Source organism: Meleagris gallopavo, chromosome 9, assembly GCF_000146605.3.
Source record: "Meleagris gallopavo isolate NT-WF06-2002-E0010 breed Aviagen turkey brand Nicholas breeding stock chromosome 9, Turkey_5.1, whole genome shotgun sequence".
Classification (NCBI taxonomy): domain Eukaryota; kingdom Metazoa; phylum Chordata; class Aves; order Galliformes; family Phasianidae; genus Meleagris; species Meleagris gallopavo.
The window spans coordinates 10,985,971-10,997,558 of NC_015019.2; the positions used below are offsets into that span (position 1 = coordinate 10,985,971).

The window sequence follows — 11,588 nt, forward strand, 5'->3', positions numbered from 1 at the left end:
GGTGGCGGTGCTGGGTCTTGGGGAACATTCACGGGGATCCACGCGTGAAATGCTGGACAAGAGTGGGGTATGTGTGGAGGGGCTGCAGGTAGGGACCTGGCCATGCATGTGCCCATGTGTGGGGAATGAGGGGGTCCTGCTTGGAGGAAGCCCCCTCTGTTCCCACCGGAGTGCTCTGCAGAGCTCATCCCCAGCTCACAGCCACCTCCAGTGCCTGTAAATCATTTGCTTTTACTATCCTTCCTCTGGCCCATTATCACACGAACTTTATATGTTTGGGGCTGCTGCCGGTCATAAAGCTCACCCGGTTTCCGGAGCTGGCATGCCCGCTTGGCAGGCAGGGTGTGAGGAGGAGGATGCTGGGGACACGCTGCCCTGCTCCCCACAACAGGCAGGTAGGCAGGGAGGGGGTGGCAGTGCTGTGGGAAGAGGGCAGGGACCTGCTGCAGCTCCCCCATGCCTCGGGCAAGGAGCGATTGGAGCAAGTGGGATTCTGTGGGGCAACAGCAGGGTCCTCCCCCTGGGTGTTCAGTCCTCCTCTCTCCCATTCTACTGGACCAGGGGATCCCTAGTTCCTCTATCTCTCTGGGGACACCCCAGCTCGGGTCCCAGAAAGAGACATTTTGTCTAACTCCTACATCTGGGGATTGTAGGTCCAGGAGCACCTGGACCCAGGTTTGGTGCCATGGGTTCTCCAAGGAAATGGCGTGCCTCAGGTGCTGCATCCAAGTCCAGGACCCAGATCTTAAGTGTTCAGGTTGCAGCGCGCTGTATTCCTATTGCCAGCTCCTCTCTGCCTCCTGTCCCCCCGTGTTGCAGCATCCTCCACACTGCTCCTCCTGCCTAAGCATGTCTTTACTTATTGCGTGTGGGATTGGGTGGGAGTAGCTGCCCTTTGGCTGCTCTCAGTCTCCCAGTTCTACCATCCCCATCCCCACAGACTCTCTGCTGTCCCAGGTCTCTCCCTTTGGGTCACATCTCACTTTCAGCCCCCCATGTGAACCTGCCCAGGGCCCCCCGTCTGCCTGGTTCGAGTCCTAATGCCCAACCACATCAAAACCCAGCACCCAAATGAAAGGGATGGACACTGAGATGTGAGGAGCTCCAGCTGCACTGGATGTCCTTGATATGGGATCTTGGTCCTGAGAGATGCAGGAACCCACTGAAGCTGCTATGCTCCCTGTTGCATGGTTCCATCTGCAGACTGAGACGCATCACATCTCTTCAGGGGTCTGGGGACTGCAGCTCCTCAAACTGTGTGTGCTTCAGTGAGAGCTTGGCTTGCAGGGCCCATTCTGGAAACATGCTCTCACAGACTATGCTGGGTTAGCCATGCCCTCCTGGCTCACCTTGTATTCCCACTAAAGAAATCCATTCCCAGTCGGCTGTGGGTATCCAACAGTGAGCTATCCACCACTCACATTGCTCTGCAAGGGGCAAGCATCTCACTCAGGGTGGCTTGAAAGTGGGCTCCTTGCAAAGGAAAAAAAAAAACAAAACAAAAAAGCCCACAAATCTAAGCAGATGCTTGCATTTTCTTTCCGGAAAGGGGGATGGGAGAGGGCACTTCTTGCTTTAACTGTCAAAGTAAGTTGCCTTTGCTTTTCCTGCACTTCAAGGTCAGCCTTAGCTAATGAAAATCAATCTTCCCTCTGCCTCTCTCTGCTGCATGAGCAGATTTACCTGTGGCCCCTCACCTACTTGCTGGTCTTTGCTGGCCACAGGAGCTCCTATAGAACAGCCTTCCTGTGGGCACTGTGACAATGCCGGTGTCACCCGCAGATCAGATGTTTGATCTGCCAGGGAACGGCTTTGTTCCAGGGAAGTTGGCTGTGCACACAAAGCACATATCCAACTGAAATCTGGACTGGAAGTTCTTGGGGGTACTGGCATGCAATGAAGCACATCCGCATGGCGCTCCATTTTTGCATGGCAGCTTTGGTTAGGAGCAAGGCAAGATGCTTATATCAGCTTTGGGGTTAAATAGAAGTCTGCCCTTTTATGATGGGGATGTGAATGGGAAATCTGGGCACGACACTACAAAATGCAAGGTCTTGGGGAGTCCCAGACCCTGGCCAAGCACATGTTGTATTAGCGGTGATTTGTTGCTGTTACTTGCAATTAAATGTGTTTTGTTCCCCTCCTTCCTTGTGTCCCTGGCTCATGACAGTTTCCTGAGCTGGAGATGCTGTTCCCAGCTCTATCACTGGACAAGTCTCAGCACTGAGCTTCCCTTCCTCAAGGGAGGACAGGCAGTGCCCATTGGTGCTGGCAAGAGTTGAGGAACTTCTGTGGAAGGACACAGAGCATGGGAAGATGCTGCATCCACTTGAGCCAAGGGACAAGTCTCACTGTCCCAGTGTTTGGAAATGTCCAGCCAACATCCTCCTGGGCTCAGAAGTGCCTCAAGTTGTTTGTTAGGAACAAGATGTTAGGAAGAAATTTTTTACTCAGGGCAGTGAAACCCTGGCACTGCTGCCCAGAAAGCTGTGGCTGCCCCATCCCTGGAGGTGCTCAAGGCCAGGTGGGATGGGGCCCAAGGCAGCCTGAGCTGGTGGGGGCAGCCAGCTGATGTCAGTGGTTGGAGCCAGATGGGCTTTGATGTCCCTCCTGACCCAACTGTTCTGTGATTATGAAATTCATTAGGAGTTCAGTAGGTTGCAGATATGGACCGTTACGAAGCATAACACAAATGTTCCTCTCTCTTCCCACCTCATCCTTTAGGACTTTTAGATGTGCCCTGATGCCGCAGGCTCCCCCAGCTCCTGGCGATGCAGCTCTCTTCCAGCGTGGCTGAACTCAGCTGTGACGAGACGATGGAACCCCCGGCTGAGGACTTCCAGCAGGTCCTGTCCATCGACCAAATCCGCTCCATCCGTGCCAGCAACAACTACGTGGAGAGGCCAGCCACCTGCTTCCAGCAAGCCCGCTCCAACCCGTCCCTCTCGCAACCACCGCACAAGCAGGAGTGGACTCAGGACCGCCTGGCATCCTCCACGCTGCAGGACCTGCACCGCAGCCACAGCCAGCAGCCCCACATGCCGCCCTTGCAGCAAGCCATGAGCCACTCCAGCACAGCCAGCTCCGTGTCCCAGAGCACCACCGCCTCCGAGCAGCGCCTGCTCAGCGCCCTGACGCCGTCCCACTCGGGCCACTCGCTCATCCGGACGCAGCCCAGGGCCGGCGAGCTGAAAGCGGAGGAATCTCCCTTGAAAGGGGTGGTGGAGAAGGGCAGCCTGCACGGCGGGCACCTCTTTGTCTGCGAGGAGTGCGGGCGCTGCAAGTGTGCCCGCTGCACGGCCGCCCGTGGCCTGCCCTCCTGCTGGCTGTGCAACCAGCGCTGCCTGTGCTCCCCAGAGAGCCTCCTCGACTACGGGACTTGTCTCTGCTGCGTCAAGGGCCTCTTCTACCACTGCTCCAGCGATGACGAGGACACCTGTGCTGATGACCCATGCTCCTGCGGGCCAGGCTCCTGCTGTGCCCGCTGGGCTGCCATGAGCTTCCTCTCCCTCCTCATGCCCTGCCTCTGCTGCTACTTTCCCACCTTGGGGTGCCTCAAACTTTGCCAGCGGGGTTACGACGGCCTGAAACGCCCCGGCTGCCGCTGTCAGACCCACACCAACACGGTGTGCAGAAAGATCTCCTCCTCCAGTGGCACGCCTTTCCCCAAGGCACTGGATAAGCCGGTATGACCCTCCTGGGGAGGACAAGCAGACAATTCCTCCTAATCCTCTCCCATTCACCCCCATTCTCCTCTGGCTGCCCCTGCTCTGCAGTGCTTCCCTGCCCCCTGCCTTCCTCCTAGGAATGAGACTCAGGGTCCCTGGGCCATGGCTCTTCCCGTGGTAGGAGGAGCTGGGACCATGCATCCCAAGCTAGAATCCTCCAGGAGCCTGGACCTGTTCTCTCCTTCCAGCACTTTTCAGAGGTGGTCTCCATTTACTCCCACTGCCTACGTCCCTCATCTTCCAGGTGCTGCAGGGTCCCACCAAGCAGCAGCAGCCTCCCTGCCTGCTTGGAAGCCATCAAGAGATGCCAGTCAGATGGCACCTCATTTCTCCTGCCTCCGAGAGGAAGGGAAATTGTGGGAAGATTTCAAACCTTTCAGCTGCTGCCCAGCTGCAGTGAGGGGAAGGTTCCCCTGGGATGTGATGGAGAGCAGGATGCTGGTTTGGAACAACTATTAATTTCTTCATACCTGGAGGTGAAGGGTCTTCCTCCAAAGTGCAAACCATGATGGGATGGGAGAGAAGATGATATTGTCACCCATCTCCATCCCACCACTGAGCAGATGCAGCTCCCATTCTATACTTCCAGGCTTGTCCTCGAGTAGGGTGAAATAGCCATGGGGACAGAGCTTTGTCCCAACACCCTGTTCCCTAGATCTGCCTTCTGCCTGTCTGGTACCTTCCACCAGCACTGAAATCACTTTAAAAAAGTCCCCAAACCCAATTATCGACAGCCAGCTCTTCTCTCCCCGCTGCTTAGCACTGATCTGAGGTGGGGGTCCTGTTATGGCTTGGGGAAAATGGAGAGTTGAAGGGGGTTTCCGCAGATGGGACCCCAACCTTCCTTCCCTGCAGAAATTGCCTTTGAGCCCTCATCTTGCTTTCCTTGGCCACCAGTATGCCACAGCACTGTCACTGCTGAGGGTATTCTGTAACAGTGGGGATGGGGCTGAATGGAGCCGTTGGGCTGGGCCATGTGCAGACCATGATATGGGGTCAGTGCTTCATGGTTTACGTGCTGTGATGCTAAAAGGCCAAACCCATTGCTGCAGCTGTGGGCAGATTCTTCCAGACCTGGGCTCGGCCCCATCTCCGCTTGCCACTGGTGGGTCAGGGGAGCTTGGAGCTGGAATTATGTCCCAAGGCTGTCACTCCTCTGAGACACAAGTGTGTGCAGAGGGAAGTAAATGGTTCCCCTGGAGAAATATATGCAAAGTCTCCCTTGGCTTCCTCCAAGACTCTGCTGTCCAGGGCTTGTCCATTGCATTCACTCAGCCACTTCTTTCCGTAGAGTTCTGTGGATCTATTTTTGTACATATAAATATAACGTTAGGATGGCTAGGACTATTACTAATAATATCCATGATACTGCTGTGAATGGTGCCAGATGCAAGGTTTGGCTTCCTGGTACACTTCCACATTCTGGAAGATGATTTCCTGATCTGTTTATCACTAATCCTAGACCTTGAGTTCCTAGGTAGTCGGGTGAGGGGGAAAGGGAGGTATAGAGGTTGCAGAGAGGGAGTAGGATTTAGTGCTGGCTGTGGGATGAGCCAGGAGGTAGCATTTCTTGATGGGATTCATCTTCCCATACATTTGCTATCTAAAAATCACAGCTGATCCAAGCTCCCTCTGTTGCGGGGAAAAAAAAAAAAAGAAAAAGAAGCAGTTCCAGGGAGTGATTCATCCTCCTCAGAAACATTAATTAAAATGTGTGCTGCTGGTGCTTGACTCCTTTGATTCTAAGGGAGCTACATGTTGATGGTGTGAAGGGGAGGTGAATCCCATCCCTGGTGGAGAGTTTGTGCCTGGGGTGTGGTATGGGCATGACCAAAATCCTGATCCTAGTTTCACTCAGAGCCCAAGGGGCATTGATGGAAGATGCTTCTAAAGATGCAGAGCCCACCTCTGTGAGTGGTAGAGAATTCAGGATGATGCTGTGGCTTACAGCAAGGATCTTGTTCTGATAAGGAGGGAGAAGATGATGCCTGTGCAGTTTTGCCATTTGGGTTTTAAGGCAATGACCTTCTCAGACAGTAGCCTGTACGTGTCTGTACCAACACAAGATCAGTCCGTCTCTGTGGCAATCAATTATAAAATACATCACAAATGTATTTATCCATATGTCAGCAGTTGCTTGGCATATGGGTATTTCCAAGTGATGTCTGGGGGAGAGGCTTCCACCAAGAGGCATCCTTCCTTTTCTCTTCACTTATCTATTGGTGCTGATTAATTTATTCCACCTAAAAAGTGTAAAACTCTTTTAGGGGAAAAAGTCCCTTTTTTTTTTCATTGAGGATTTGAGGAACTGGCTCACTTCAACAAGAACGGGAAATAGTTCATTGAAACTTTCAGAAGAAAACTAATGAACAGAATTTTCCAACTTGCTCTACTTTGATTTTTTTTCCTCCTCCTTTTTAAGTGGAGCCGTCTTATAAATTTAGTTACCACCTCTGTATCTCTGCAAATCATTGCTTCCTCTCCTGATGGTGGAATGACTCAACATGTGAAGCTTCATAATTTTCACGGCCTCTCAAGTCATGCAAGCATGGGGTGATCTCCAGGTGCTGGAGCCATAGGATGAGAAGATGGCTGTCCAGATACCATCTCCTCAGAGCCAGTTTGCCTTGGCATAGTGCAGTGAGGTGGAACCCAGCACTACTATTGCAGCATATTTACCTTCAGCAATTGGTAGGAGTCCAGGATGCCGTCTACCTAATGGGCTTCTTCTGGGTCAGCACGGAAGTTCCATTTCCAATAGGGAATCATGCCATACCAGAGTACAGGGCTGAGGAGTCCAGCCAGGTCTCTTGAATGTCTCACCTCCTATAAAAGCCAAACTCATGAGATATATTTTATGGAATATGGGGCATGTAGAAAGGAATTGGAGAGGGCCCAGTTGGGCACAGAGGGCTGTCAGACCATGCAGAGCCTCAGCTGGACTGTGTTGAAGGTCAATCAGAGCCATGTTGAGGTCTTACAGTTGCATGGACTGGAGATGTTCAGAGCTGGCATTTGCCAAAAGCTCTCCGAAGATGCCAGTTCCAGTTCGCTGAGCCCATCTGGTGTCAGGGAGGCTGTGGGTAGCCTCTGATCATGTTTATTTTTCCTGAGCTTTTCTAATGTCTTCAGACCAGTTCCATCCTGCTCCCTTCCCGTTTCTGGCTGCTGGATGGTTCAGTTTCCCTTCAGAGAGGGCTCCAATTTTGGTTGGAGTTGTGAGCCCCTTTCCTGCCCCACCCTGTAATGAGTCAGATAACATCTGCTCCAGATGTTTGTGTGCGGCTGCTTGCCCTGACAGTTTGGGTGTCTCTCTGTCCCGACGTGTCTTTCTTGGTTTTGGAGAGTCGCATGACAAGTCCTCTGTTTTCCATGCACTCTTGGGACCTGACAGGGATGGAACTGCTTCGCAAGAGAGCGTTTCTCCACATTGTGCATCTGTGCTGGTCATGGGCCCCTTTCCCAGGAAACATGCAGGGCTTTAGGGCAAATTTAAGGAGAGATGCTCAGGTGCCAAGGAGCAGGAGGCTGGGCAGGAGCTGCTGAGCAGGACCTGAGCTCCCCCTGCTCTGCTCCTCCCATCTTCTCCAAAGACTCCTGATGGTGCTTGCTTTGTGCTATGGCTTCTCTCAGCCCTGTTCCATTCCTTTAATACAGCGTGATCGGTCCCAGCACTGTTGAGGAGGAGTCACTGTGGACCAACCTGAAGCACACATCCTATCCCAGTTTCCCCAGTCTTCCCAGTGGAAGTAGGTGATGCTTGGGGTGTAGCCCAGGTTGGCACCCATCCCTGGGAAAGCTCTTTGTCTCCCACAAAAGCAGCTGCTGCCAGCCAAGGACATCAAAAAACAGTTGGCAGGATTGGATTTTGGGGGGGAAGGTCTTTGAGATTTCATTCTCAGATTCCCATAAAATTCTGTTGAGTCAACTCTCCCCTATCCTCACATATGATTCAAGAGAATGGTGGGGAAGTATCATTGGCCAAAAATGCCAAAGCACAAAATTACAGTTTATCGACAGCTGCTGTAGTGCAATAAAGAGGGATGAACTGGGTTTACAGGAGTGGAATGCACCAGGAAAGAGCATGCCATGCCCCAAGCATGCTGTTTCCAGCACCCGCTCCGTTCATTTGCTCTCTCTCTCATTCTGGTCCACGGGTATTTTGAGGCTGGAGAACACTGAGAAGTCTTTGGATATCGGAAGGTCTATCTTGCTGTGACCAGTGTACAAGAAATGCAGAGAAGAGATCATCCCCTATCCCACCTGAAACCCATTCTTGTTCTTCGGTGGAAATGAAGTGAGTGAGGAGCCCATGGAGTCCACTTCTCTAGGATATGTACAGCAGCTGGAGGTGGCTGGTTCAGATCTGAAGCAAAGCTATGACCTCCTATGGGCTCACATGCTTCAGGGTATTTCTTGGTGAGCACCAGGACCTCTTGCAAACATACAAACGGCTCCAAAAGGAGCAGAATCAAATCCTCCCCGATGAATTGCTGGTGCGGCTGGTCCCCTCCTTCCCTGCTGAAGTCCCTATCCACCTTCTCTTCCTCATCTTCCCACCTCCTGGCAGTTCCCTCAGGCCTTCGTGATGCTCAGTGGATAGGCAGCCGCCTGCCTCCCCAGCGTCCTCAGCACAAAACTCTCCCAAGAAGGGAGGTCCCCTTGGCTTCAAAGGAGAGCATCATACCAAGAACCGAAGCCTCTAATTCTCCATTTAACTGGTACAAAGGCATTCTGTACAGTATATAAAGAGATCCCTCCCTGGCTGCCTTTATTTGGGTTCCTTTCTATAAGGTATAATACATGTTTATAACCTGACGGCTGTTTTTTTTTTGACAATACTCTTGTAAATTTAAAAGGAAAAAACAAACAAACAACAACAACAACAACAAAAAAACTCTAAAAAACAACAAAGTATTTATTTCAAAAGTTTATTTTAAAGATAAGAAAAAATAACCTATTTATTTTAATGCACCTCCTTCTGTTTGGTTTTCTTCTCTTGCAAAGCTAATAACTGATAACTGAACCACTGCTGAGATGAAAGAAGTAATTCTATGGGTGGCTTCACAAGCCCACTTAGAGCAACTATTCAATAAAAATATATATTAATTTTGAAAGTGTCTGCTTGTCTTCGTGACAGCCAGGGCATGACACAGGCTCCTGCTTTGGCAAAGCTCTGAACAGGTGCTGGCTCTGTATATGCACTGCTGGCATGGGATGGGTGTTGGTGGGGATCCTTTTTGGCTCTGTGACACCTCCCCTCTTCTGCCGCTTAACAAAAACCTCAAAAATCTCAGTGTTTGACTCCCTGCTGTGGCTGTTCCAGGTCCTTGAAGCATGGTGGGTTCCTGGGCAGCAAAAGAAGGGACTGAGGTAAGACACCCCTGAGATCGGTTGGGGTTTGGCCCCGAAAACACATTTCTGAAGCCTTTTCTGGAGTGCATTCTCTAATGCCTCTCAGCATAGAGCCTTTTCTCGCACTGTTTCATTGGCTTTGGAGCCTGTCTCTGGTACCAGAACATGCTTTCCAACACATGTGCCAAGCCCTCACCACAGCATTCAGGATCTGCTTCAGGGTTTTGGAGGACAGATGTGAGTCCAGTCCCTGCTGTGACTCATTCTTCCCCTGCTTCTAAAACAAAAGATGACTTTGGGCCATTTGTCATTGCCAGAGTCCCTCTTAGGCACAGCCAACCAGTTTGGTTCCTAGATGCACAGCTTGTTTTAACTATGTTACAGCCTTTTTAGTTTGTGTAATACCACCTTTCCACGCCTACTCTGTCCCTCTCAGTCCATGCCACCGATCTTGTGGGTATCTACAGATCTTTATGAACAAGGCAAGGCAAGGAAAGGCAAGGAAAGGCAAGGAATGGTAATGCAGATTAACAGAGAGCGACAGGCAAGTGGCCCACAGGCAGTCTGAAAGAGATGGTCACCACTCACTTGGACACTTTCGTTCTCTTGTACAGAGAAATTCATAATAGCCCCAGGAATCACAAACAGTCCTGGTGGTTGGGCTTTCTTCTTAGAACAGGTTGACTCTTTGAACTGCATGATCTTTGCTATTTGCATCCTCGTGAAGACCAAGCGCTCCACAGGCTCAAGTTTATCCCAGACCAGCTGGTGTTGGCACTGGGTCACAGTCACGTAGTGCTGCTACCAGGATGACTGAGCCACTTTTGCAGGTTTAGCTGAGAATAAAAAAACACCTCCTCTTGGCTAACACCGCCCATTGACATTCAGACCTGAAATGCCCTGTGCCATGTTGTCGCAGCAGAGGAAGCCCAGTTTCATGAAACACTCCCTTGGAGGTACAGCAGAAGTGGGTTTCCACTTTTTTGATGTTGAAATCCTCCCTTTGGAGGGAACAAAGCCAGGCTGAGCTCAAATCTCTCCTCGATACTCAGGAGTGAGCCAATGCTTTGCTGGAACTGGAAGCCCACCATTAGCCAGCAGTCCTTCCCAGCCCGAAGAGCAAGGGTAGGCGTCTGCAGCTGAGAGCTTGGCTGTCTAGACAGCAGTAAGAAATGGGCCCTCTTAAGGACTCATTCATCTCTTCCTAAGATGGCTAAATAGGTCAGATGACTCATGCCCTGAAAGCGCCTATTTCTCTTTGCTGACTACAAAGGGGAAGGAGCTCACAGCAACTCTGTGCTGAAGACAGCTGAAGGTAAAGGATCTGAAGGCAAACCTGCAGATCCAACACGCTGTCTGTGACTTCACTGATGACGTGGATGGAGTGATGAAGGAATATTTAAATGCTAGCTGTTCGTTAACCCGCACTGAAGGTGGTGAGCATGTGGGAATCCAGGCCTGCAGACCTGCATAGGAGGAGGTGGAAGGTCAGATCTCATTTGCGCCAGAGGCCGCAAGGACCACAGAGTGGGAATTTAGGCTGGAGGAATTTGCTAACCTGCTTTTCCACGACCACCAATGCCTCCTACGTCTTCCACAGTCATCCTTTAGGTAGGGCTGAGGGCAACTTATTGCCCTGAAAATCCTTGGCCACTGCTCTGAAGAATCCAGTGCTGGTGGGTCTACGCAGATGCAAGATCACAGTGTGGTGGTGTCGCCAGCTCTGCTTTGCGTACCACTGCTCATTGATGTTTGGGACATGGGGCCTGGAGGAATCACAGTTTTGGGATTTACTGGGGGCAGTGAGGAGGGCAGCTGGGAACCTTGGAAACTGCCCACACAAGAAATGACACCTGCAAAAGCTTCTCCCACAGTGCAGCTGTGATGCAGAGGGGCTCACTCCCTACAAAAGGGTCTCCGTGACTCCAGTGGTGGCTGCATGCTTGTGAAAAATGACTGTTTTTCTTATAAGCACCCCAAAACGCCTGCAGTTTATAGCACTGTTCTGATATTACAGACTCGTGCTTTGGCCCTGCAAAGCATCACGAGGTTGGCTTAAAAAAAATCAAGATGCAGCTCACAGCAGATTCTTGTTTTTTCACTGCTGCTTTTGGAGGCTGACTGAGTCATGCTCACAAGCCTCTTTTGCCAGACACCAGGGCTAGCAGCTTCACTGAAATAATTAAATGGGAACAGAGGTTCTCAAATAAGCCCCAGGGTTGGCGCTTAGCTTGTGGCCCAGATGTGGCAGCATGGGGAGCGGAATGGGACTGGACACTCCAGGCACAAGTCAGAGAGCCCAGGAGACTGCAGTGTGTGGGAAGGACCCAAAATTGGGGTTTGCTGCAGAACCCACAGTGAATAACTATAACTCTGGCTCATCAGCCAGCTCTTCAAGCTCTCCACTGGAGCCTGAAAAAGGTGATACTTTGGCAGGGCTGGGGCACACTCCCGTCCTCCTTTTTCTCCATGTTTCTGGCACTCAGAAGGTTGAGGATATTTCTT

At 51.3% G+C, this 11,588-nt stretch overlaps 1 protein-coding gene across 2 annotated transcripts in view; it reads left to right on the forward strand.

Annotated features, from left to right (window-relative positions):
* Nucleotides 1-8,604, forward strand: part of SPRY3 (sprouty RTK signaling antagonist 3) — a 9,352-nt gene extending 748 nt beyond the window's left edge. For both annotated transcript variants that reach the window (XM_010715304.3, XM_010715305.3), the window contains exon 2: nt 2,725-8,604. In XM_010715304.3, coding sequence (XP_010713606.1) covers nt 2,772-3,692 — 921 coding nt within the window. In that variant the 5' untranslated portion in view covers nt 2,725-2,771 and the 3' untranslated portion in view covers nt 3,693-8,604. The remainder of the gene's footprint in view (nt 1-2,724) is intronic.
* The last annotated feature ends 2,984 nt before the right edge of the window (nt 8,605-11,588 follow it).